A 27,141-nucleotide genomic window follows, 5' to 3' on the forward strand; every position below is an offset into this window, starting at 1 on the left:
CATTACCACATTGAATTCCCTCAACCCAGAGTACATTCCAGAGGAAAGTCGAACACTTCAGCTACCCAGAAAGGAGAAAAACCAAGTGTCACAGACTTTGCCTTGATGATTTTCATACAAATCTTTCTAAAATGTACCTAACGTTAGGTTTTTCCTTTCCCATTTTCTTATACAAATTAAATAGGCCAAATTTCTTTATCTTAGACTACTCCTTAACTTCTCTAAGTACCAGTTTCCTCAGTTTTGAATTGAGTAGCTCTCCAGTTTTGAATTGGGAAGCTCTCCCCTTGCAGAGCTGTTGGGATGAAATGAGATGGTATATATAGCATCTGTCCAGGGTAGCCAGTGCTGGGTGCTCAGGCCAGTGCCATCAACAGCATAGCACTCACCAAGTTCCTGTGCTGCCAGGCAGTTGGACTTGATGCTCCAAGGCTATCCTGACTGCCAGGAATGGCCCAGATCCCAGGTCCTGCAGTCACTGGGTGACTTCAGTTTTGACCTCCCCATGTAGGACCAGACCTGTAGCTGTCAGGCATAACTGCAGCCTCCCTTGCTCTTGACTTCAGATCTGCCACAGGCTGAAAAGAAAAGCATGTAGCATGTCCAGGTTCTGTTCAAACAGGTTGGGCTGCTCTGCATATGGCTAGAGGAACCCAGTGGCTAGGTCTTCATGTTATTTCTACCACTTTGGCCTTCCCTGCCTTTTTTCAGCTCCACAGCCCTGCGTGTGTTCCTCTGGGCCAGGCCCACAGGGTTTACTCAGAAGCAGCAGCCTGCTCTTCCAGCTGGCACAGCTGAGCCTGCAAAGGATGCGCTAACTTAGTACTTCCTGTCCTTGCCCTTCCCAGCCTGTGTGTGTGGGTTCTGACCATCTTTAAACTTGAGGAGCACAGCCAGAAGGAAGACAGTTTCCTCCCACAGGTGACTGTTTCCAAACCAGCTATGATCCCCTTGTTACCACCACCCTCCTGCCCTCCCCTGAGGCTCTTAGGGCAGAAGGAATGAATGATGTAGAAAAAAAACTTCTAGGTAAAGAAACATGTTTTCTCTTTCATAGGGGGAAAAGAAGTGCACAGCAGTGTTGAAACAGTTCAAGTTTAATTTGTTGATATATGGTTTGTACTTAGACAAACATTAAAGTTCTACAACATACATAATGTCAACATGGGAAAATACCACCTTTGTCATTGCACATACCAATAAATAAATACATCTGCTCCAGAATACCAAAGAGTTTATTCAAAAAATCACTTAATAAAAGCACAGTTTTGCAAGTTTGTCTAAAACTCGATAATTTTGAACAAAAATAAAATGTCTAACCACTCCAAAATAGGAAAAGACAATCTTGTGCAAACAGACATACACATTCTAGGCATTATGCAAACTGGCTAAATGTACGCTCTCAACAAGAGAAGTGTCACCATTCTAAGTCCCCTTTGTCACCAAATGCAGGACTAGGGAGGCCAGAGTTGGGCTTCCCTTTCTATGTCACTCTGTTACTCTCTAGGAAACTCTGGATCTCAGCCTAATCTCCAGCTCTGCCTGGATCTTGAGAGGGAAGCAGGGAGGAACGAGAGAACAGAGGAGGAAAGAGGTGTGACATCTTTCTCAGGAAAGAAAAAAGGCACAGTGATGAGCCAGAAAGTGATGGAGCAAGGACCAACCTTCATTCAGCCCGAATCCTACCGCAAGCTGTGACAGTCTAACCTTCTCATTCTGTGAGAAAACGGATCTAGAAAAACCCCACGGTTTACTCAAAATCACTTGATTACTAAGTGCTGTAGTGCTTCCTGTAAGAACCAACTTGCTTCTCAACCTGGTTGGAAAATTCAAAAACCAAACCTGTCCTAAAACTTCTGTTGGACTTTTCCCCCCATATCCTGAGATGAAAGAAAACTGCAAAACTAGAGGCATGGAAGGACAGATGACCAGTAAACTCAAAAACAAGAGCCCATAGTTTGGCCTGTTGTGGGGGCTGCTCCAGTTCTCCAGGCCAGGGCCCAGGGCAGTGTAGGGTCGCGGCGCTGGGCCCTGAGTGCCAGGGAGTCAGGCCCCCCTTAGCGCTGGGCGTCAGAGCAAGCGGCCTCCTTCAGCTCTCTGGAAACGTGCTCTGAGCACCCCCTGGCATCCTGAGGTGACAGAGCTATCTCAGCTGGGGTAAGGAATGGTAGAGAAGGGAGGGCCAGGGACCCCACCCTGGAGATGGAATTTGTGCTTGCGTTAACAGAGCCGTGGACACGGCCAGCCCACCCACCCCCCTCACCTACTGTAAGGAAAGCACAGGCATCTTAGTTTGAAATCATCACTGGCTTGTTAAGTTCAGAACTACCTCTGAGTATATGGTAAATTCATTTAGAGGTAAATGCCCCACTATTTCCAGAGGGGAAAAAAAAAAGACATCTGCTTCTACAGTTTTGTTCCTTTTTGTCACTGCAGGAGGCGGGCCCCAAAGGTTCTCTTCTAGCCTGTGATGATAACACTCCTTGGCTTCTAACACCTGTCCTCAGCATGGGTCTGAACCTCACATGCTTGTTCTGAATTAGTGTCATGATTTTTAAGGCACATTCAACTAGAATAAGTTCAAATTCACCCAAAGCACGCATGCAACACACCAATTTCTCCAGCTAATGCAGAGTGGAAACTGAAGAACTAAACTTTTCTGGATAGCGTCTTCCCAATAAGAACGTCCGGAGAAGGGGTTGGTACTTTCCCAGGTACGCTTTCTGATCAAAGGGCATGAAATGAAGGAACAAAATCCACAGGTGATCACAGCTACATCCTCATTCCTTTCCTATTCATCCACAGAAATATGATAATAGGAAACCTTGATTGTTCACCGATTGCCCTTGGCCCCAAATACAGAGACAAAGAGACAGACACAGAGCACCTTAGAGCCAGAAGGAAAGAAAAGCCAGGACTGGAGAAGAGTTAGGGATGTGAACCTTACTGCTCTGCAGGACTGTGTAGGGGCAGAGATGGGGTGTAGCCCCAGGAGGAGCTGGCAGCAGGAGCAGTTACAGAGGAGCTGCCTAAGGCCCCAGCTACCCAACTCCCGTGGGGCATGCTTGCTCCATCACTAAGTTCCCTGCCCAACCAAGGACCATCTGGGCAGTGGGTATGAAGGGCAAGGACTCTTACCGTGTGAGAGACTGAGCCCAGGTGGTCTCCAGGGGTTCCAGCAGCTTTAGGAGTCTGGGCCCATGGTTAAACCAGCATCACCCAGAATGGGGTCTTAAAAAAGACCTTATGAGGCTGGGTCTCCAGCAGGTGATGAGTGCTCTTGCCTGTCACTCAGTACCTAACAGCGTTTTGTCGTTGAGCTACCCTTTGCCACACCCAGGCTGGAACTCTGAGGCCACACTCCCGACCCTAACGAAACACCCGTCAACCCATCCTCTGTGTACTGGAGGAGTAAGCAGGCGACACGTTTTCCATCGTATGTCTAATGAATTCTCCACTCTGCCTCCAGGATCCTCCATCTCACAAAGATCCAGAATCAACCTTTCTACCTTAAAATCACTGACCCAGAGAAACAGCTTGACTAGACATTAGGGGTAATCTCGCTTCTGTCATTCCAAATGTCAGCAGGTCTCCAAAGTCAAGACAGGAAGAGCCAAGCTGGGACTATGGAAAGGAGGGGAGCACAAAAGTATTTCCCTGGGAAGCGGACCTGCTCCAGGACAGAAAGTTCCAGTGCCCTCAAGAAGGTCCCAAGTCAGAGTGGTCTAGGAACCAGACCATGTTAACAACCAGAGATGGATGCCCCAGGTGTGGCCAGGTCCCTGCTAGGGCAGGAGGCCTCGCTTTAAGCACTCAACGCATGAAAACCTAGATTCCTAGGAAATGAGAACATCCTAGTTCCACTGAAGTCAAAACAGCTCCACCACCTCACTCAGGGCCTTCCTAACATGTTTGAAGTATGACTCCTAAAAAACCCAACTTCTGTGTAGTCTTTCCAAGCACATCCATCTACTCTGAAGTGAGGAACGACTCTCGCTTGCTTTCCATTGATTTCTGATCTCCATCTGGGCCAGCAGCCTCCATCAGGGTGAATGACACATACGCCAAGTGTTCCCAAGTCTGCAGCGTAGATGGTGCCATCCAAGGAGGAGGGTGGCAGAGGGAGAGGTCAGGCCACTCACAACTACCTGTCACACCTGGATATAAAACTGGGCTGCAGCCTTGCTGAAGCCTGCCCTCGGGGAGGCGGGGGGGTGGGGAGGGGGGTGGGGGCAGACACAGGCCAGTCCTGATCAGACGGCTGTGCAAAATCAGACAGCTTTCAGCAGGGAACTGCCTGGTTTCCCACTGAAATGGCCTCAATCTCACCACCTCTTGACATTTCTAAGTCTGGAATCAGGTGCATGGGCATGCATATTGTGCCCCAGGAAGGCCAGAGACAGCAGTTTTTTGGGAGGAGAGTGGGAACAAGGAAATGAAAGGAGCTGAAACCCAAATTCTGCCCTTAATCAGCCAGGTGACTCCAGGCAAGTCCATCTTCTAGGTGATCTCTAAGGGTTGGTCCTGCCACCTCTGATCCCTTGTGGTTCTAACATGTCTCCTGCTCTCCTCACCCTTTCCCATTCCCAGCTCACAACTACACACACGCCCTCAGTGGCCACAGCCCAGGCTTTACTGTAGGGAGCTGAAGCACAGGCAGGAGCCCCAGGCACACTTCCCTGTGTGCAGTCTGGGGCTGGCATCTTGGGGTTCCCTGGGTCAACCGACAGGGCTCCTGGACAGCCCTGGCCCACGTGCCACCTGTATGCTCAGTCTGTATGGATCCTACAGACCCTACCTGCTAAGACGTTTGGCCTTGGGGGCCGGCCTCCTGCCGCCTCTGTGCGCACAAAGAAATCCTAAAGAAATCAAATGAGCCCCAACTGCAGGCCGCCAGCCAATTCTCACAGCCACAGCCAGGCCCTGCAACCCTGACGGGCCTGCCCCTCACCTTTCCACCCCAATTCCTCCCAGGCCTGGCGGAGGCCAGCTGACGCTCGAGGACTTTCTGCAGTTGTAAGAGCCAGGCTCAGCTACCCAAGCCTGTGCTATGTAAGCTGTTGTGCCCCAACACTCGCACACGCTCTCACACACTCACACACTCACACACTCTCACCGAGCCCCTCACTGCTGGGGCCCGTGGTCATCGGACCCCGGGCTGAGTGGACGCTGGGCCGCAGCAGCCCTGCCTTGTGCTTCCTCTCCCTCTCCACCTCTTCACGCCTCCCCTGCTGACGGGGCTGCTCCGCTTGGCAAAAGGACTGCAGCAGGACACGAACCCGAGAGTGGGGGCACAGAAAGGATCTGTGCTGGTCCCCTCGTGCCCCCCACTCCTCTGCCTCAGCAGCAAAGGCAGAGGAGCCCGTTCCCGGATGGCTGAGCCCGGGGCCCACCGAGAGCCACAGGTTCACCTGGCAGGGGGCCTATGTACAGGGGTCAGTGGGGCTGCTCCACAGGCAGGCGGGCAGCGCCACTCCAGGCTGGGCCACCCCAGAGGGCACGAGGTGGCCTCTACTCGCAGGCCAGCTTGCTGTCGAAGCTGGACAGGGCAATGGCAAAGGCCTGCAGCGCACACAACGGGTAGTTGTAATCCATGGTGAACACGTCCTCTGCTACGCGGCCAAACTGCATCACGATGTAGTCCGCTGGAGACAGGCAGAAGTGAGGACACAGAGAAGGGCAGAACAGGGATGCAGACGGACAGACGGACACCCAAATCATGGGGAGAGAGGCCAGAAGCAGAGATGCCAAGAGGATCCCAGAGGCGGCAAAGCACAGACCAAATGGGAGCAGTGGCAGGAGAGATGGAGCAGGTGAGAAGATGCAGACACACAGCAGGAGATGGGGAAGGAGAGGAGGCCGTTCAGAGGGTGCTCCCCGCCTGAGACTCTGCCGCGCGCACAGAATCCAGGGTCAGGGCTCCAGGGGAGGCTCCTCCAGGGCCTCCCAGTCATTAAGGTCACAAAGTCCTTTACCAACCCAATAACCCACGTCCTTAAACTCTGAGCTCTACAGGCAGGGCTGAGTGGGCTGAATCCTGAGCTAAGGGCCCCGGTGTCATGCAGTCGTGACTCAGGGCAGAAACACTCACGGTCATTGCCGTGGATGATCTGGAAGTTCTTCACCGAGGCCTGAGTGACGCGCCCGTGGAAGTTGAGTACGTAGGACTGCGTGTCGTCGTTCCAGACGGGCGTCTTGTTTTGCAGCTCGATGATACTCTCTGTGTTCTTGTTCTGCCAGCGCGCTAGCAGCGTCTCATGCTCCTGGGAGGGCAGCCTTGGCTGAGCCAGGTGCGGGCCTTGGCCCCATGACCGCCCCAGAGTGATCTGCCCCGGGGTGGGGCTCCTTAGATCTCCCTAAGACCCCCAGGGCTTCTCATACTGTTTACACATGCACCGCCGCTGGAGCTGTGCCCTCAGAAGTGCATGCAGAGGCTGGGAGGAGGGGGACAGCGGGTGGGATGGGTGGAGACTCACGTTGCGGGGCCGGATGGAGACTCTCTCATGAACCATGGTCATGCCCGGGACAATCACACTCATCTTCCGAGGCCCCTTAAAACCTAAGACGTTTGTCTCCTGGAAAAGAGAGAGAGAAGCTCGCTCAATAGTGGCCATCTGAAGACACTACCTACCTGCTGGACAGACTGGAGGAGCGATAGAGATGAGCTAGTCAATCGCCACTCGAAGGTACAGGAGGCATCTGTAAACTTACCGTGTCCAGAATCGGCTCCTTAATCTCCACTTTGCCCAAACAAGCTGCTCTTACCATCTTCCTCGCTCCAGTGAACGGCATCTCCATTCTTTCATCTGCTCAAACTACCTGGAGTCATAACTTAACTCCGCCCACCCTCACATACCTCTTCTAACCTATCAGCAAATGCTGTCAGCTCTTCCTTCAGGTTATACTCAGAATTCAACCACTTTTCAACCACCATCATCTCTCAGCAAGAGCACAGGACCAGCCTTTAGCTGGACCCTGCATTTCCTCAGCCCCCACCCCACCTCCTTGTCATCTGTTCTCCACACAGCACTGAGCGGTCCTGGTGAGTCAGGTCATTCTTCCCAGTTCACTCAGTAAAAGATGGCGGTCTTACCTCGTGCTGCAAGGCCTCACGAAATAGGGCCCCATCACCCCCTCCTCTCTTCACCACCTACTCTCTGCTACATTCCCTGTCCTCCTTCTGCTCCCCTGACATGCCAGCATTTTTGCTCACCATCTCAACACCTGCACAGTCGGCGCTCACTTCCTTCTGGCCTTTACCCAAGCACTACCTCAGTGCTTGGTAGTGCTTGGGTAAAGCACTACCTCAGTGAGGCCCTCCCTGCCATCCTTCCTAAAAGAATATTCATAGCCCTCTTCCTCTTCCGGCGTGCTGCGGTTCATGGGGTCACAAAGAGTCGGACACGACTGAGCGACTGAACAGAACTGAGCCCTGTTCCTGCTTTATCCTTCTTCAGTTCAGTCGCTCAGTCGTGTCCGACTCTTTGCGACACCAAGGACTGCAGCACGCCAGGCCTCCCTGTCCATCACCAACTCCCAGAGCCTACTCAAACTCATGTCTACTGTGTCAGTGATGCCATCCAACCATCTCATCCTCTGTTGTCCCCTTCTCCTCCCGCCTTCAACCTTTCCCAGCATCAGGGTCTTTTCAAATGAGTTGGTTCTTCGCATCAGGTGGCCAAAGTATTGGAGTTTCAGCTTCAGTATCAGTCCTTCCAATGAATATTCAGGATTGATTTTCTTTAGGATTGACTTTGGGATTCCTTTAGGATCTCCTTGAAGTCTAAGGGACTCTCAAGAGTCTTCTCCAACACCACACTTCAAAAGCATCAATTCTTTGGCGTTCAGCTTTCTTTATGGTCCAATTCTCACATCCATACATGACTACTGGAAAAACCATACCTTTGACTAGATGGACCTTTGTTGGTAAAGTAATGTCTCCCCTTTTTAATATGCTGTCTGGGTTGGTCATAGCTTTTCTTTCAAGGAGCAGGTGTCTTCTAATTTCATGGCTGCAGTCACCGTCTGCAGTGATTGTGGAGTCCCCCCAAAATAGTCTCACTGTTTCCATTGTTTCCCCATCTATTTGCCATGAAGTGATGGGACCAGATGCCATGAATGTTATGTAACTGTTCTATATCTTTCCCCCCCACTCAGGGTTCAGGTCCCAGAAGGGTACATCTTTGTTCACTACTGTCTCTCAGTGCCTCAAATGGCACCTGGGGCTAAGTATCACTTCAAGAGATTCAGACTGCCTCCCCAGAGCTGACCAGCAGGTGGCACCACTGGATCATACGAAACAGCTATGAAGTCCCAAGCTAATGGTACCAGTCCCTCATTTTGAAATTAGATGGAGAAATTCCTTGTGTTTATATCCCAGTTCGGTATCTATGAGCTGTGTGACACTGGCAAGTGACCCAACCTCCGACCTTCAGTTTCCTCATCTATATAATAAAGAAGATAGGCTTGAGTTCTTAGGTTGAATATTCAGTGAGATGTTTATGCAAAGGGCCTTACAATCCATTTAGGAGCTGAATACTGGAGGGAAGACTGGAGGGTTGCACCAACATGAACCCAGGCCTCCTGCCTCCTCCTTCCCAGGAGGCACCCAGGCTGGGCTGCAGAGAGGCAGGCCTAGTTCCCAGAACTTGCCCGGCAGGTGGTCAGCTGTGTTCTGTCCCAGGCAGGGGCCACTCCACTGCCCTCCTTCTCTGCCCACAAAAGTAGATGGAATAGGCCACAGACAGGTAGCAAGTCCTGAGTGTCATGTCTAGCTTGAAGCCCAGAGACCCAGGGCCCACGACTCACATAGCAGACAGCAGCCAGCTCCTGACGCAAGGTTCCACTTTCCAAAGTAGAGGCTGATGCTTTCTGAGGGTTGACTCCATTGTCATACACGGTGAACTTGGTGCCCATGAGGTTGGACCTGAAGGACAGATACAACCATTGTAAGGTCGTGCATCCTCTGTCCCTGGGCAGGGAGTAGCTCAGAGGCTATCCTAGGGAAGGAAGACTTGAGGGGACCTTTGTGACCTTTGTGGGCAGACAGCAGCGGACCTGGGGGTACACTGTTCACAGAATCATCTCAGAAGGCGCTTCATGGACAGAAGGCCTCGACTTGCTCCGAGTTTAATCAAAGGGCATCTCAGCTGAGTTCAGGGAAATCGAAGTTCCACAGAAGGTATCCCTGGAGGAACTGGAGTGGCCCCCCTCATGGAAGGTGAGCCACCACAGGGGCACCTGGCAAGACTGCAGAGGGGACTCAGCACCCCATGGAGGGTGGAGACGATCCGCTCTGTCCCGTCGGCCTGGGAGTTATGGTCCAGCCCCATCTCCAGCTCTAAGCTTGAGTTATGCTCCCGAATCTGCCACACTTCTCAGCACGCCCTCCCTCACCTGAGGCCTAGCTCAGAGCCTTCGCCCCACCCCTAGGTTGCTTCCTCTTCCCTCAAGGGCTCACTCCTGCCCCTTGGCACCAACCATGAGACCAAGGCGGCTCTTCCAGGGTGGCCTACATCATCCCTGACATTGTGGAGTTTGACTTGTCCCCCCTAGTGGGCCTGCGCCCCCTCTACCTGGGAGCAGCTTAGGGTAGGATGAGTGAGGCTCATCTTCAAATCTGGCTGTAAGCTAGCACAGATCTGAGCCTGTGGTTGATCTGATGGACAGAGAGAACCCTGGGAGAGGATCCAATGCTTGACCTCCTTCAGGGGCAGCAGCAGCCCTCTACAGAGCCTGCCCCAGCCTGCCCCACCCCCGCTGGCCTCCTGGGGGCGCGCTGGTACCGCAGTTTCCCGATGTAGCTGTCCCCTCCTCTAGACAAGTCTGTAGGGTCCACGGAGATGAGGTAATTGGAAGTTTTACTCTTCTTTCTCTTCCTTCCCGCCAGGAGGAACACCTTGGGGAGTGGAGCAAAGTCATGCATGTTCCAGGCCCAGCCTCCAGTCCACATGCAATCCCAGGACCACTCACACAAGCGATCCCCTCGCTTCAGCTCTTGAACATACACATGTGCACACATATGCACCAATGGGGACACAGGCTTCTGTCTCTTCGGAGGAACTGGCAGGTCAGTGCTGGAGCTGAGGCTTCCAGTCCCACTCCAGCCCCCAGGACTTCAAGCCCACAGGATGAAACTGCACATCCAAGCCAACCTTACCTTCTTCCCGTCCTCACGGTCCAGGTGCAGGAAGTAGGTGGGGTACATGCCCCGGTCCATGCCCTTCTTGTCCCGTGTGATGCGGCACTTGATGGTGATCCCCTGGGGGGCCGGCCTCAGGGCAAACTCTTCGAGATCCTGGACCTCAACATCCACCGACGGCTCGGGGGCTGTGGGGCTGGGGGCCGAGGCTGCCTCCTACCAAGGAGAGAGGAGGAGCCTAAGACCCAGGCAGGGACCCCGAGCTGCTGAAATTGATGGTCTGGAATCCAAAGCTGCCCCCATATGGTGGTGGTGGGAGACAGGGCTGGCACCCTGGGATGTGGGCACAGAGATCTTGCCCCTGGGCCAGCAGCTGGCTTCCTAGCTGTTCCTTCAGCTCAGCACCCCAGGGTAGGGATGGAGGGAACAGGCAGGCTCTCAGAAGCCATGCTGTCCAACTCCAGCTCCCCCGCCCTCTGGCTTGACTGAAGACTGGGAGGACAGAAGAGCCCCAGGGGAAAAAACTCTTGACAGGCACCTCGGCCCAGCCCTCGGTCCAGGAAAGCCAACTCCGCCTCACTTCACTTCGTTCCCCTCCCACCTGGGTGGCACTGCTGTCTGCCCTCCTGCTGAGCAGGAGCTCCTCACTCACCCTGGTGGACTTCCTGCTCGTGGCGGAGCTGGGGCGGGTGTTGCTATTCAGCTGGGAGGAGCTGGAGCTGTTCTCGTCCTCCTCCTCCTCCTCCTCCTCCTCCTCGAAGCTCATGCTGCTGGAGATGCCTGGGCCAGGCAGAGGAGTGGGAGGGGACGAGTGGTCACACAGGCACACCCAGTCACTCACCTGTCCACTGGCTCCAAGTCACCCATTCACACAACACACACGGACACACACACGCAGAGTGGCACGTACACACGTACACACACGCAGAGTGGCACGTACACACGTACATCCACGCACTCCCACGCACACATTCAGATGCACACTAGGATACTCTCTCTCTGGTGCATATGTGAGCTGGGGCTGGTCACTGTCCCCGGGTGCAGCCCCCCGCCCAGCCTCAGCTATCAGACCCTATCTGACAGCCAGGGTGCCCTGTCTCCTGGGTAGCAAGGCCTGAACTGAGCTGGCCCTGCCTGGGAGCCTCCGTCTCTGGCCTCAAGTCTACTGGAGGCCTTGGCTGGCAAAACCTATAAAATCTCGAGTAAGGCCCAACTCCTCACTCAGTCTGATGCTCAGGGCCCACCAATCCTCTCCAAAGAAAGTGAAAGTCGCTCAGTTGTGTCTAACTCTTTGCGACCCCATGGCTCCTCTGTCCACGGGGATTCTCCAGGTAAGAAGACTGGAGTGAGTGGCCATTCCCTTCTCCAGGGGATCTTTCTGACCCAGGAATCGGACCAGGGTTTCCAGCACTGCAGGTGGATTCTTTACCAACTGAGCTACCAGGGCGGCCCATCCTCTCCAAAACCTGCCCTGTCTACATGCCTTCACATCTTCACCCCAGCTCAACAGCCCTTCCTCCAGGAAGCTGTCCCTCATGCAACGTCTCAGAACGTGTGCACTGTGGGCTCTCCCTACACCACCTCCCTGGGGCAGAGCTCACTCTCTGGGCAGCAGGTCTCCTGGGACGGTATGCCTTGCCTCTCAGCCTCCTGGCCCTGCTCCCTCTAGCTCAACAGAGTGGGGACATTTTGTAAGAAAAGAACTTTCTCAGAGGGACAAAAGGGAAAGGAAATCTGTCCCCACACCTGGGCCTCCCTGTGGGCAGGAGATGGGGACGGGGACCCAGGGCTGGGTTGTGGGCTGACTGGTTCCTTGAGCCACACTTCTCTCCCTCAACGCAGCCTTCTCAGGGGTCCCTGCCCAAGCTGCTCACTGGTCTCCAAGTGTGCCCCCAACCAGGGCCTGGGAGGAGCTGAAACAGACACAGGAGGACCATGCTCCCTGAGAAAGGTGCACCGGAGAACCTGCGGCTGAGCTTTGGGGGGTGTCTCTGGACCCCCACGGGGCTCACCCTTCCTCTGCATCGTGGCACGGATGTCCTGCCCACCGGGCCGTGTGCCGCCACCTGTGGCCGTCTCCCCCGCGTCCTGGGCCTGGTCCGACTGGCCCACAGTCAGGATCTGCACAGGGCCTCGGGCCTCAGACTTGTCTTCAGCCAGTGCTGCTGGCCCGCCGGAGCCTGCAGGCCATGGACACTCCTGAGTCCCATCCAGGGGTGTGGAGGGGGCGGGGCAGCCTGGATCCCCAGGTGTCCAGGAAGAGGGTGAGGGAAGAACGGGGACACCTCTGAAAACTTTATTTGAAAAACCAATTTTTAAAAAAAAGAATGACCACTGTCAGCCTCTTAATGATGGATGAGCTAGGAAGGGGCACAGGCTCCATTTCTTCTGCTGTCCCCCCACATCTGCGGCTGAGGGGGGCACTGAAATGCCTCGCGTCCCTAGGCAGCCGGCTCCAGGTACATGGTGAGCAGGACAGGAGGGAGAACGAGGCCGGCTCCAACACAGCGAGGCCACCACTCAGCTCGGACACGGCCAGCTCTGCACTCTCAGTGCCGGCCTTCTCTCTCACATGCACACACAGACTCACACACATCAGTGGAACGCACAGGGCCCCTGGAAAAAGACAGGTCGGCACACACTCGCCTTCCCAAACGGAGGAGCTCCCACCTCCCCCATCAACCTTCCTGCGCAAGTTGCCACAGCTTTGGGACCAGAAACAAGGCCTGGCCCACACACCTGGGCTTGGCCTAAAATGCTGTAGTCACTCCACAGGCCCTCGGACCCAACACACCACTGTCGACCACGACATGGAGGCCTGGAAGCCCCAAGGGTCCAAGGCTTGAGGAGTAGGCTGGCCAGCAGAGACGGGACTCAGGGCAGGGCCACTGTAACTGGCCTTGATCTCCAGGGATCTTTTCTGGAGAGGGAGGAGCAGGGGGAACAGATTGGTCTGCGGGTCAAGAGGAAGGAAATGGGACCGGAGAAGTGAAGAAGCCCACAGGACGACTGAGCACTGCCCAAAGGGGAAACAGGCTGCCCGGCAGACACTTAGGCTCCCAGAGGAAGTGTCCTGATCAGGGTGGAGGTGCTTGGGCGGGCGGGGAGGGGCTTCCTGGGCCACAGCTGAGCCGGACTTCACATCCTCGGGCAGCAGGAGAGTCTTGCCCATGCCCACGGGCCAGCCGGTCCCACATGAGCAGGAGGAGGCCGGTGAGCCAACTGGGGCATCCTGAGTGCCATTTGGGGCTCTCCCCGAGGACTCTCACCCAGCCCCTCACCCCCAAGTCTGGAGGACAAGCATCCTGCCAGCCCCACAGTGGGGGCCGGGCCTCCCGAAGAGGGGGCAGTAAAGGCAAGCCAACCTTTGTGCTTCCCCTTCCTCTCCTTCCTAGAGGCCCCGCCCTGGCCCCCTGCCGCGGCGGCCGCCTTGGTTCTCTTGGCTGAGGCTGGTGCTGTGGGGTGGGCAGTTCCCAGGGGCACACTGGCAAGCGAGTCGGCCTCTTGAACTGCTCAGGAGAGGGCCGGGGAGAGAGGGGGTTGGGGGAGAGAGAGAGAGAAATGCATACAAGGTGAGACCAGAGCTCCAGCACAACACTTCCCAGCTCCCCCACCAGGGCCTCTGTACCATCATCCCTCCAGGCAAAGGTGTGCAGGGCAGGCCAGGCTGGAAGGAGGTGGCACCCCCTACCCCAACCCAACAGGGTGCTAAAGTCAACAGCCTGGTCTGGACCACGACCACCCCAGAAGCAGAGCAGTTGGGGAGGCAGAGGGAGTGTGCCTGCAAGAGGGGCTCACCAATGATGGTGGGTGAAGACAGAAAAGGCGGCAGTGTCCAGAAGAGACCACAGTGAGGGTGAGCACCCCAGGGACTGCACTGCTCTCCTGGGACAAGCCCTCGAAGCAGAATAAATGGATCCCAAGAGCTGCCTGCCGAGTGCAAGGTCTCGGAAGGGCCACCACTGGGGATCTCCACCCTCTCCAGGCATCAGAAGCCCAATCAGTCAAGGCCCTTGAGTGGCTTCTCACTGCTCTTAAGATGACGACCAGTGTCCTCCCACAAGCCTGGCCTTCCCCTTGGCCTAACTGTGCCCTTGTCACCTGTTGGGCATCCCAGGTCCCAGACACACCCCAGACTCCCTCCTGCCTGCCACGGGCCTGCTCTTGCCGTCTCACCACCTGGAGTGCCCTCACCACACAGCCCCCGCTCCCACTAACTCCCATCAGCCTGCGAGTTCCAGCTCAGACGTCACCTCCCCAGGGAAACCCTGCTCCGGCCACTACTCTGCCATATACTCGCCGAGCTTGGCTTCCTTCCGCAACCCACACCTATGACAGTCTGTTTCATCCTCTCCCTGCTCCTAGATCTTAAGGTCCATGAGAGAACAGAGACTGCATCGGCTTGTGCTCACGCTGGACCCCCAGCCTCTAACCCAGAGCCTGACACAAACAAGCTCTCAATAAATATTTAAGAAATGGATAAATATATACATGAATGAACACAGCCAGTAGGTCAAAAACTCTCCACTGGGATAAAATGCTGGTTCTGATTTATCTCATCTTCTTCTGGAGTTCCCTAGTTGCTCATATGGTAAAGAATCAGCGTGCAATGCAGAAGACCTGGGTTCAATCCTTGGGTCGGGAAGGTCCCTTGTAGAAGGGAATGGCTACCCACTCCAGTATTCTTGCTTGGAGAATCCCATGGACAGAGGAGCCTGGCAGTCTACAGTCTATGGGGTCGCAGAGTCAGACACGACTGAGCAACTAATACTCACTTTTTCACATCTTTCTCTGGGAATGATCCCTGTGTATTTTACATCAACAGCCAGCAGAGGGCAGAGCAGAGGCAGCAGAGGCTGCAGGGGGCGTGGCTCCTGGAAACCCGAATCCCACATTGGCCAGCCTGGTGAGCAGCCTCTAGAGCTAGGGAAGCCTGGACCTGAGGCGCTGCCCTCACCCCGCCTGGTCTGGAGTCTGGGCAGGGGACAGCATTCAGCTGACTGGACCTGGGAACACAGCACAGCTGCTCCAACCTTCAAAGCCCTGGGACAGAACTTTCCTCACTTTACAGGGAAGGAAACAGACTTGAGAGGGTAGGCAACTGGCTCACAGTGACAAGTGAGCAGGTGACCCACACGACCAGAAACTCTCGGACTTTGGCTATGCACTCTCAGAGGCGCTGCGGTCTTTCTGCAGGCCTGGCCCAGCCCAGCACACAGTCAGTGCTCGTGAAATACCTGCCAAAGTGACTGCACAGATGTGACCTGCCAGACTGTCTCAAAGTCTCAAGATGTTGGCTCTGGCACAAACTGGCAGGGCCTGAAGTCCCTGGAGCAGGCTCCCCTGCCACGGGCAGACTCAGATGGCCAGGTGCCAGGCTTGGCAGAGCTGGGGCGGTGATGCTGGGCTCCAGTGGATGCACACTGAACTCCACCAAACCCAGAACGGCGGGGGGCCTTCTCTGCAAGACACTGTGGCCGCCCTTGGGGCAGCACCCACGGACGAGGAGTGAGGGGAAGGCTGCCAGGTAAGGCTGGGGCTGGGGGCCGTGCCGGCTGGAGCAGCTGAGGCTGCCTCCCACAGACCATCCCCTTCTCTAAAGGGCTTCTGAGGTGGAGCAGACACATCAGCTGCGGCCCACGTGCTGAAGTGAAGCGCACACGGGGGCATTACTGTGAAGGAGCCCCACGGCGAGGCAACTACCAGTCGTCTGAAGTGGCTGGAGGCCGCATATGCATATCCCGAGGAAGCCCGGAAGGAGGGGAGCCTTCCAACTGCAAAGCCAGAGGCCTGCAACCTTCTTATAGTCACTTGTCGACAGAGGAGCTGCCGTGATCACTGGCCACCAGCAGGGGGCAGTGGGGACTGAGCCTGAGTCCTCCTTTCAGGCTCAGAGAGACCCACCCTCTGCCCAGCCTGGGGTTCTCAGCAGAAAGGAGGGTCCTGAGCACTGGGATGAAATCGAGGCGTCCCTGCCCCCAGGATGAGCCGCAGAGAATTCCCTTCCCAGGAGACTCCACTGAGAACCAATGTGTACACAGCTGGGAGCTGGAGGCTGCTGGTCATCATGGCTCCATGCAGGGACCCGTGGGCCAGAGGCTGGGCGCACTGAGGGTTTGGGGAACCCAGGAAGGGGAGGCGACAAGTGTCTGTCTATCTGTGACAAGAGGCATGGGTGAGCAGCATGTGAGATGGAGTCTTCTCGAGAGACAGAAAGCTGGCGGGGAGCAGACTGTTCTGCTCCTGAGAGGTGCCTCCTGCTTTCAGGGAAATGTTCCAGATCAGAAACCTGGGCTTTTGAAGTCCCAGGCCCAAAAAGCTGTACCTTCTGGCCCCACACCTGGCATGGGAGCCCAAGGCTCTAGATCCCAGCCTCCCTCTGCCTGTCCCACCACTCTGCCCACTGGGCACCCCCAACAGGATGGGCCCCTCAGCTGTCCAGGCCAGCAGGAAGTCCCTGAGGGCCCCCGCAAGCAGTCCCAGGGTGGGGTGTACCTTGGTAGCCGGTGCTGCCGCTGAGGTAGGACTCCACCAGGGGGGCCTGCTCCTCCGACTGCCGGGCCCGCCGGCTCCTGGGCCGCCCGTCGGCATTGGCCTGCACCATCAGGGGCTCCTGGCGCTTCTTCTTCTGCTTCTGCTCCAGCAGGGCCCGCTACAGAGGCAGTGGACACACACACGGGTTGGCGGGCCCTGAGAGAGCCGAACACCTCCCCAAGGGAAGGCGCCCAGATGAGGACTTGGGGGACCCTGCTGTCTCCGTATGGTTCCAGAGGTCACAGTGGGGTCCACGGCCCACTCTGGCCTTGTGCCCCAGGACTTGGGGTCCAAGGGAGGCAGGCACGTATCAGTCCAGGTAGTTGCCCTGGCAGGGTCACAGCACAGTGGCCTGAGCTGCCTCCCAGCAGGAGCCTTAGGTGCCAGGGTGGTGCTAAGCTGGTGAAGGAGAGAGCTCACCACTTCTCCCTGGGAGGGCCCCCTCTCTCCACCACACAGAATCACCCAGGAAGGAGGACCGCTCCCCCACCCCCTGCCCTTGGAGACCCCGCCCAGACTCCGGCCTGGATGGCGCGTGCTGGCCGCCCTCCCACCTGCCTCCAGCCTCACTCACCTGCCTATCAAGCTTCTGCTGCCGCAGGTTGCTGCCCTCATCATCTAAGACACTGCAGGGGGAGAGAGGGTCACTCAGGGCTGGCCTACGAGGAGCCAGGACCACCCAGAGCCCTCTCCCAACATATCTGGGTTCTTTAAGCTCCTCCCATCATGGCTGCTGGGCATGGGTCGGGGCAGAAGGGTGAAGCTATATTCTGGGAACTGGCTAGAGACATAGACATGAGCTGTCTTTCTGCTACTTCAGGGACTTACCTCCTACTGCGATCCCTGCTGCCCAAGGACTTCCCAGTCTACCCCGCCCCGGTTAACTGAGGAGGAAACTTTCCCGTTGGGCCCATTAGGGCCCGGCCTGACTGAGATCCAGGGGGCATCAGTCACAAGCCGGGCCCCAGGCGGGGCTTCAGACCCAAGAGCCTGCCCCTCTGGCTCAACCCCTCCATCTTTCCATCCTTCTGGTGGAGGCTGGATCTTCTGGGGCAGACTCTCGCCATCCATTCATGAGCAACTCCTGGCTCTCCAGGTGGTAAAGCGGAGCTGCTGACACTGCCCACCTCCCTGCCCCACTTCAAGAGGACCCCAGGATTTGGAGAGTGAAACTGAAACACCAGCCAGTCCCTCCAGGCACGGTGAGGGCTGGGTGCAGATGTGTGCAGGGCGGACACAGCACATCGATGCACAGCCCAGCAACCAGCCGCTGGGTCCTTCCTTGGCCGCCTACACGGAGTGGGTGGCATCAAATCCTTGAGTCCTTTAACTAAGGTCGTGGGACGGGCAACCTCATCTCACAAGGACTGGCCCTGCCTCCAAGTAAGGCAGAGCATGAGGAGGGAGCGCCAAGCACTTAAGCTTTCTTTCTAGTCTAACACATGCATGAGACCTAGACCCAAGCCTGTAGAGCCAAGGTCAGGCCAGCTGCATGGGGGTGGGGCTGGAGCCTGAGGATGCGAGCTCTGGGAACCCCCAGACTGCCCTGGCCCCCTTATTCCAGAGCCTGCCACTGAACCAGACCTTGTGTGGGTACCTGCACAGGTGTGTCCAAGTGTGCTGGGTTTGTGTGTGAGGCTGTAGAAGTATCTCATGTGTGCGCACACTGGGAGATGTCCACATGTGTAAGCATGTACCTGGATATACATGCATGCAGACACCGTGTCAGAGGTGGGTGTCCTGAGCGCAGCCAAGCACGGTCGCACGTAAGGAAGTCACATCACCCTGCAGACAAGGTGAGGTGATCCACCTCCTCCTGACAGCAGCAGCCCTTTCCAACTGGAACAATCATTGACCTGAAATGTCCTTTCAGCTCAGCAAACTGCTTGTGCTGCAGGGGCTGGCTGGGGTTGGTGCGGAGTCCACGGATTGCAGACGGCCCACCACCCAGCCCGCTGGCTTCACCGCCTCCCTGGCCACGACCTGTGAAGACTGCCTATTTTGAACTAGCAGCTGTCCTACCTACTTGACATCTGGGAAGGACTTGCCCAATGCCCATGGGCTGCTCTACACACAAGAAGAGCCCGATTGTGATCTGGGGCCCTTCATAGAACAGCCTCATTCACCAAACCCTCAGCGGCCAGAGCACAGGAGAACACACTACTCAGACATGCTTCTAGTCAAGGCCTCAGTCTCCCTAAAAGAGCCTGCCTGCCTAAGAGCACGCAGCTGCACGTGGGCCTCCCCAAGGGCAATGCTAGGCCCAGAGGACAGGGAATAGCTCTGAAAAATCCCAGCTGGCTGGACAGTGAGGGTCCCGTCACAGGAGGCCACACACAGGACAGACAGGGCAGACGGTGAGCAGGGTGCCTGGGAGTCCAGCCAGGTCCAGAGGCTACAACTCTTCTCCTGTCTCTCTGCCTCCAGCCAATGGCCTGACTGGAGAGTTCAAGGGCCACACATCCTCAAAGGCTCAGTGTACCAACACCACTGTCCTCATGGTCCATGGTGCTACCTGGCCGAGAGGAGCAACGGGGCCTGAAATCCAACTGTGCCCTGCCCTCCATGCTCTGTGCCTTGGCACATGTGGGGCAGCGGGCGTCTCAGGCATGTTGGCCACCTCTGCAAGGCTGTGCTGCCTCCCCTTCCTGCCAGCAGGAGAGGCTGTTTCCTGGCTCACCGGGATGACGTGAGCCAGTCATCTAGGTCATCCCTGGCCCTGGGCTTGGCTGAGCAGGACACAGGCAACTATTTCCATGGTGCTGACACCATGCAAGGAGCTGACGTCTAACATGAAAGGGCAACATCCTACTGAGAGGTAAGCTCACACAGGCAATGCCACCTCCAAACTGCGGATCACAGTGGTTGCTCAGCTGACAAAAGGTGGTTCCTGCCGCTGTGGCCTCCTTGCCCAGTGCCCCCCACCCCACCCCACCAACCTCATCCACGTGGGGAGGACATCTTCCTAGCACAGGCACTGTCCCACTGCCATGGACTTTCCACTCCGTTCCATCACTTCCTCTTCCTCTGTCCCCACCTCCATCCCCCAATGGGGGAGAAAGACAAAGAGTACGACTACAGGTAGAATGGACTTAATCACCGGCCTTCAGAGAAAGATCAATGAACGCAAGGGTGAGGCTTCTGAAGAGATTCCAGAAACTCAGATACCCCAGAAGTGCCTGGAGAGCCACCCCCCTCCTGAGTGGAGGATGCAGGTGAGTGCGGGATGCAGGGCAGGGGGCGGCAACCGGGGAGAAGCAACACGTGCCTGGTGAGCAAGACCCATCCAGGAGGGCCGACAATCAATCCAGCTAAACGAGGAGGCTCTGAGAGCAGGCAGCAGCCCGTGCAGGGCAGCAGGGTGCTTTCTGAGAGCCACAAAAGCAAAGGGTGGACCACATCACCTGGCACCCGCCAGCTGGTAGTGGGTGGTGTTTCTGCCTGACAACAATGTACCCGGAGCACACAACATCTGTCGCTGGTGAATAACAAAGAATCCCCTGCACACAGCGCAACAATGACAACAATGGTGGCCGTCTCCAGGGAGAGCAGAACCAGAACTCCTCTCTCACCCCGAAAGCAGCCCAGCCAGTCCTCCCTACCTCACCTCCCCCAGACAGCCCTGCCTCCCACAACAGAACCTCTCCCAGGCATCTTCTTTCCTCACTCCCCGGCCTGCCTCCTTCTGCCTCTGTTCTAGACAGCACTAAACGATAACCATGAAAGGAGACAGTAATGGCCTTTTAATGACTTGGGCTCCAATTATGGAATCACTGCCAAGCCCAGGCTGCCAGCTGCAGCCCCGCCAGGAGACTCGGACAGGAGACAGGGCACTGATGGATGGGTCTTCCAGCTGACCCCGGCGGCTGCTTCACGGCGGTAACCAGAGGGGCCGGGGAAGCACTGGCCACTGGCTCGTGAAGGCCAGAGAAACCTAGTCTGCGGTATCCATCCATCCATCTGCTCTGCCCAAGGCCAATCAAGTGACCCCTGAACCTCCCAGGAGACGGCCCCTCCACATCCCCCAGCTTCAAAGCCGCCGGACAGATATCTGAGAGTGAACCATGTATGACAGCAAGGGTCAGGGACACTTCTTCCAGGGGCTGGAAAAGCCAGACTTGGCCAACGTCGCCAGGAACCCAGGTCCCCCCTCTCGTTAGACCCCACCTCCATTCTCCGGCTAGTCCACCAGAGCCGACCAGAGGCCAGGCCCTCCTCGGAGCAGACCCAGTCTCCAGGCCCACTCCCTGCCCTCTGCTCCCTTTCCTCCCGCTCAGCCACAGTGGGGCCTGCCCTTGCTGGACTCGGGCCGTCAGGCAAGTGTGTTGGCAGGGGAGGAAAGACCACCTGCTTGGCTGTGAACTCTGCCCAATGCTGGAACTTCCCCACTCCCCAGCACGTCCAGACCTGTGGCTTCTGTTGCCCAGTGGCTGCTTGGAACATTGCGGGCAACATGGTGGAGGTGGGAACAGAGGCAACCCCAGAAGAGAGAGGACCACTACTCAAAAGAGCCAGCCTCCCAGGATGAGGCTTCTCCATGCCAGCCACTGGCTCCCAAACTTACCAGGTCAGTCCCAACTGCTGGGGACACTCAACCCTGACTTGATAGTTCAGACCTGCTGGGGAAGCTGCCCCAGAATCAATTCCCCACCTCACACTTTTCTTTTTCAAAGCCAATGACACATGGGATTCTAATGCTCAGCCATGCAAATACAGACCAGGAGTCAGAGCTTGCGATCTCTAAAGAACAAAAAAGAAACTGAGAAGTTGCTCTAAGGCTGGAAGCATGCAAGCACAGTCTTCTGTTCAGATGCGGGAAAACATTATAGTGTGCAGAACAGGGTGGAAGGGGTCAACTGAATATCTAGACAGGATGTGACCATTAGGAGCAAGGCCAAGTACGCTGGTAGGTCAGGACACATGTCCTCGGGCCTATCAGAAAAGATGGGAGGACAGTACAGCCAGGCCTCCGCATGGAGCTGCAGGGACCGGTGACCCTACCACATGGGCAAGACGAAGCCATGCCCGTGGCGTGCTGGGTCAGTCAGATGATAAAGGTGTTGGCAACAATCGGTCATGTCATCATCAAAGGAGGTTTCTATTAATAGCACCATGCTTCTCTTGGTTAGCAGGTTTTTCGATGACCTGACACAAGGCAGGGCTCTGAGCAGACTTACAGGTGAAACGTAGAAGAGATACTAACTGTCCACTAAGAGTGTGAATTCAGAAGACCCTAGAAGCCTAACAGGAAGTGGTCAAATCTTACAGGTGGGTCCCCAAACACCCCGTCTTCCCACACAGGCAGAATGGAGAAGACAGGGCTTGACATCAGCCTGATGAAAGACTCCGCAGTTTTGCTCACAGAGGCCTTGAGAGGAGTGGTCAGTATCAAAGCCATCCCCCGGGGTGGTAGGGCTGGAGGGCAGAGGTCCACTGTGAGGAAATAACACCTCACTCTGCTCGATGCTGGACATCTGGACAGGCCACAGCCAGGACGCCGCCTGCGGCTCCAGGAGTTGGAGGAGGGCAGAGACCAATCTGAGCGCATCCACAGGCTCCCTGCTCCCTGGATCGTTTGTCAACTTTGTGCTCCTGCTCCCTCCACCCCGGGCAGCAGCAAGACGACTTCCCAAAGACGCTCGGGGTGGGAGAGGAGAGAAACTCCATGTGGAACTACGGGCAGAGGGTCTGCTCTTCCCTCCTGCGGCCAGAGGCAAAGCAGCGGGCCAGAGTCCGGGCACCTCTGAGGCAGAACTGAAAGTCGGGAGTCTTGCCTAATGAGCAGTCATTCCTCTCCCCGAGAAGCGGAGTGAGAAGGGCAGTACCAGGAGGATCTTAATGAGGACCAAAGGAGGGGAAGGGCTTCCTTGGTGGCTCACACAGTAATGCAATGCAGGAGAACCCGGGTTCGATCCCTGGGTCAGGAAGATCCCCTGGAGAAGGGAATGGCTAACCACTCCAGTATCCTTGCCTGCATGGACAAGAGGAGCCTGAGGGGCCACAGTTCATGGGGTTGCAAAGAGTTGGACGTGACTGAGCGACTCACACACAGAACAAGAGGAGGGGAAACCCAGAGACAGGAGTAGGCTCACTCTAAGGGAGAGTTTTCTAATGGTCTCGTCCATCGGAAGTGAGGCTGCTGGCAGGGATGCTGAGGGGAGCGTTCACACAGAAGACTGGGCAGTCTGTGAGGGCCCTTCTTGCCTGAAATTCTCCTTCTCTGACCTAGAGCTGTGCTTTGCCAGTAGCACTCAGGAAGCCCTGTTTTGAGGGGAGAGTACTGCAGCCCTCAGGGGTGCTGAGAAGCCAGGTGTGGGGCCAGGAGAGCCGGGAAGTCCTACAGTCTACCGGGGAATGCCACTTTGATTCAAAGCAATGGGCACCGTGTCCATGCACGGTCATGCCAGGCATGTGCCAGGCTCTTCAGGTGCATTCCCCACTCTCCAGGAGTTCATGGCCGGTGAAGGAGGCGCCAGGCAGCGGGCACAGGACGGTGCAGACAGAGCACAGAGGACAAGGCTGGTCATCACTCCCTCCCTCCAATACACCTGCGGCCAGCAGGCTTTCCTGACTCTCACTGCTCCTCCTTCAGCCCATAAAACGTAAAATCGTGAACCAGGGACGGTTAATACTCCTCAAGAACACAGGTGAAGGAAGAATGGCAGAAATAAAAATCAGTAGTAGTAATAATATGGAAAGAAAAAAAAACCCAAAAAGTTATAACAGTTGTTACACTTTATAAACTAAATGGCTCCCTTCTAAGTCAGAATGTGAGGTTAATCCATGATCATTACAAATTGAGTCACAATTACCCTTAAGAAGATTAACACCAGCTGTCACAGCTTCAAAGAAAACGCGCCAGGTCTGGGCGATGCAGGTGCAAACCACCACTGAGGCAGCAGAACCCCCACCAGGAGAGCTAACAAGATATCGACCCACCTCTGGTCCCCAAGCCAGATGATACCCTCCAGTTCCGACATGCTGTGACACGAGGGAAACCTCACACCAAAGCACGTGCACACCCGCCTCTCCCCCTCATCTCCAAGTGCATCGCCTCACCATCTTCTGCCCCAGTTTCCTCTGTGATCAGGCAGGCATGTGGCTATGACTGCGATCAGCAGCCCTGTGAGTGCAAAAGGCAATTTGCATCTGCTCCTCTGAGCCAGATCTCCTCATTCTGGAAGTCTACACCCAAGTTCAGTGCTTTCTGAGGCTCACAAAAGCTCAGAAAGACCCCAGCAAGGTGGGAGACACCGACAACTTCTAACTCCAGCTCACCTCCAGCTAGACACCTACCCTCCCCACCACAGAACAAGAAAGAGGGTGGCAGAGCGATGGGACGGTGGACAAGGCAGGGCTGCAAGGGGGCCAAGATGTTCCTCGGGGCTGGGCTTCAGGGTGGCAGGATTCTGTGCTCCAGATGGAGTGTGTGGGCTCAGGAAAGGAATGAGAGGATGGGGTAGTTGGGCCTGAGCTGGGGCAAGTGCCAAATCCCTCTCTGCAGGATGCCACTGCCTGGGACTCGTGGGAAGACTGAGCACTCCGGGAGACAGCCCCACCTCCCTAGTGCCCTCTCCCCCAGAGGCAGGCTTAAGCCTCCCCAGTATGAGGCTGACTTTCTCTAAGACCTGAGCGCTCCCTTCACGAGTTGCTGTGGTTCTTGGCTCCTGGGAGAGGCTTCCTTGAACCACGATCTGGCCTGGTCCCCAGCCTGCGAATCCTAAACATGCCATCACATCCCAGCTCCACGCGCTACCCCTTTTCTCCCTTCCTCGTCAGTCAGTTTGTGGCCACCAGCCTGCCATCAGCACCCTGGGCAGGTACTTCCACCGCACTCATAGCCTCTCATCTCACAGGTACTGCCCAGGCATCCCTGCTCGGTGGTTAGAAGAGGTTAATGACACTCTGTGAGCTGCAGTGTCTTGTAGAAAGCCCTCAGCACACACGTGTCAAGAAGGCCAGGATGCTCCAGAAACTACTTGCACCCCCAGCCAAGATGCCCTGTGCGGGGTGACAACCCTTCTGAGTCCACAGAGCCGCAGTCCCTTGATGGGACTATCTCCTGGTCTATATGAGACTGCAGTGTGACTGCATATGTTCACAGGAAATCCTGGGTTGATGTGTGTGTGTTGGTGGGAGGGGCACCCACAAAAGCTAACTTGGGAAACCCTGAAGCCCCCAAAGCAGCTGAGATTAGAGACCACAACAATTCTCAAAAGAAACACTGAAGTCTCAGGCCAGGGACAGGTGCTTGTTTGTAGCAGGATCTACTTTTAACAAGCCTCAGGCAGTTTCAGCTGATTTCAATTTGGATGCTGTCTGGACAGACTCATCGCAGAGCCCTGTCAGAATTATTTTCTATCAGTGACTGGAATCAGGTCTCTTTAAGAGCAGGCTGTGTTACAGGCAGGTCTGGAGTCTGTGCCTGCCAGCCACAAGCATGTGCACCTGGGCTGGCAAGAACATGGTGGACCTTAGAAGTCCAGCACCCCTTTTACACACATGCCTCTCAGGGGAGGCCTGGAGATAGCCCCGTAGCCCATGGCAACCAAGGAGCCAATGGGTGGCCAAGGATCTAGTGCTGCCATGGCGATGAGCTCTTTTCCAGTGGTAATGGAGAGAATGGAGTAGAGTGGATGGGGAAAGGCCTGCACCTGTGCAAGCTCCAGAAACCAGCCCCCCCCCACCCCAACCTCCACACAGGCGTGAACACTCAGCTGTCCTTGGGACAGACCACAGCATCCGGGAACACAGGCAGGCCATGCTTCCCTGAGTGTGCCCAGGGTTCCTAGGTTCGCTCTCTTGTGCATGTGAAGGCAGTTCTCATGTACTGAGTTGGTTTGTATGCAGGTGTTTAAACCAGTTAGCAAGTGGGTTTCTGTGTCTTTGATAGATACCAGTGGTACCTGTGTGTGGGTAGTGGGAGGCAGGTATTCCACCAAATACAGGATGTGTGTGTGTACAGATAGACAGGAGTACACCTGTGTGATCCCGAGAATCAGTGAGTGTGTGTGTGTACACGCGCGCAGCAATACATGGAGCATGAATATAGAAGCAGCCTGTGCTTTAGGTTCAGAATGGCCGTCTCCAGGAATTCATGCTCTGACTGTGTGAACCGACCAGCAGGAGCGTCTTTGGTCCAGTGGACGTCCGATGGGTGCATGTCTGCAGATGTATGTGTGTGTGCACGCGGCTATACTGGTGTGTGACCAGTATGCTGGGCCTAGGAGGGGGCTCAGCACGGTTAACTCCCTCCCCAGGCAGCCACATGGCGCTGCCCGCCCCAACAAGGCCCATACAGGCCCAGAGAACTGGCCTCTTCCAGCAACGCCGGCCGATAAGTGGGGAGGACAGAGCAGGCAGGTTCACTGGGGGGCCCCCAAAGTTGGGGTAGGAAGGCCCAGCGTCTCTAACCCGCGCCCCTAGGGTAGGGCCAGATGGGGAGGGTACAGCTGTCCTGCGCCCCAGCCCTGCATCCGCAACCAGCCCTGCTCCCGGAGTTCGAAGTGGTGGGCATCCCGACCCAGCACCCTCGACCCTGCCCCGAGCCTTCAGCACTGAAGGGTGGTGGGCTAGTCCCGCGCCCGGGGTGGGGAGTGAAGGTGGGGGCCGGCGCCCGCGTACCTGTAGGGAATCCAGTCGGAATGCGGCTTGGAAGTCATGTCTCTCGGGGGCGGGGCGCCAGCTGCGGCTCGGAAGGCCGGGGCCCTTGAGGGCCGGCGCGGGGGCCCTGCTTAGCTTCCGGGCCGCCCAGGGCCGCATCCTCCCGGGCCGGGGCGCTGGGCCCCGCCGAGGCCCGCGCTGCACGCCAGGGCCCCGGCCGCGGGTTCGGAGAACGACTGCTTGCGCCGCGCGATGGGCGAAGCGGCGGAGCGCGCGGGGCCGCCACGGGCGTGCGCGCGCGTGGAGGCGGGAGAAGTCGCCCGCACCGCCCCTCGCCGCCAGAGGGGCTGGGGCCCGCGCCGGGGGCCCGGCCTTGGCGTGGCAGCGGCGGCCCGCCCCCTCCTCCCTCGCTCCGCCCCGCCCCCGGCGGAGACCCCACCCCCAGATCGGCTCCGGCGTCCCAAACGCCCCCGCCCACCTCACAGAAAGCTCGGGTCCTCCGGCTCCGCGCAAGTGAGAGCGCCTGCGCCCACTTTGGGTGAATAGAGGCGCTGCCACTGGGCGGGTCCCCGACCTCCAAGCCTCAGTTTCTCCTTCTGTGAAACGGGGATAATTCTAACACCTACCTACCTGAACTACCTATTTCCGCTAAGGGATGGGAAACCGTTGCTTAAATGGGGTGAGGGAGAGAAGTAGAGGGTGGGATCCAGTTGTGTAGGAAAGGAATGATGCTCCAAAAGACCGAAAGAGCTCCAAGGGGACCTTCAGGTGCCGAGCACGGAGGTTGGCCTTTCCCCTTCCAGGCAGCTCCATCCGCCTCCCCGGGGAACCTTCTTCGGTTTTAGTAAAGGAGGTGTCTTCCC

At 56.5% G+C, this 27,141-nt stretch overlaps 1 protein-coding gene across 1 annotated transcript; it reads right to left on the minus strand.

Moving 5' to 3' along the window:
* Positions 1-1,079: 1,079 nt before the first annotated feature.
* On the minus strand, positions 1,080-26,657 carry TUB (TUB bipartite transcription factor). Its single transcript, XM_061380494.1, has 12 exons — positions 26,300-26,657; positions 17,250-17,301; positions 16,637-16,793; positions 13,507-13,650; positions 12,154-12,321; positions 10,794-10,921; positions 10,160-10,357; positions 9,786-9,898; positions 8,809-8,926; positions 6,477-6,575; positions 6,092-6,263; positions 1,080-5,645 (listed from the first exon to the last, which is right to left on the minus strand). The coding sequence occupies exons 1-12, from the start codon at positions 26,335-26,337 to the stop codon at positions 5,512-5,514; spliced, it is 1,521 nt and encodes a 506-aa protein (XP_061236478.1). The 5' UTR covers positions 26,338-26,657; the 3' UTR covers positions 1,080-5,511.
* Between the last annotated feature and the right edge of the window lie 484 nt (positions 26,658-27,141).

Source organism: Bos javanicus, chromosome 15 (genome assembly GCF_032452875.1).
Source record: "Bos javanicus breed banteng chromosome 15, ARS-OSU_banteng_1.0, whole genome shotgun sequence".
NCBI classification, from domain to species: domain Eukaryota; kingdom Metazoa; phylum Chordata; class Mammalia; order Artiodactyla; family Bovidae; genus Bos; species Bos javanicus.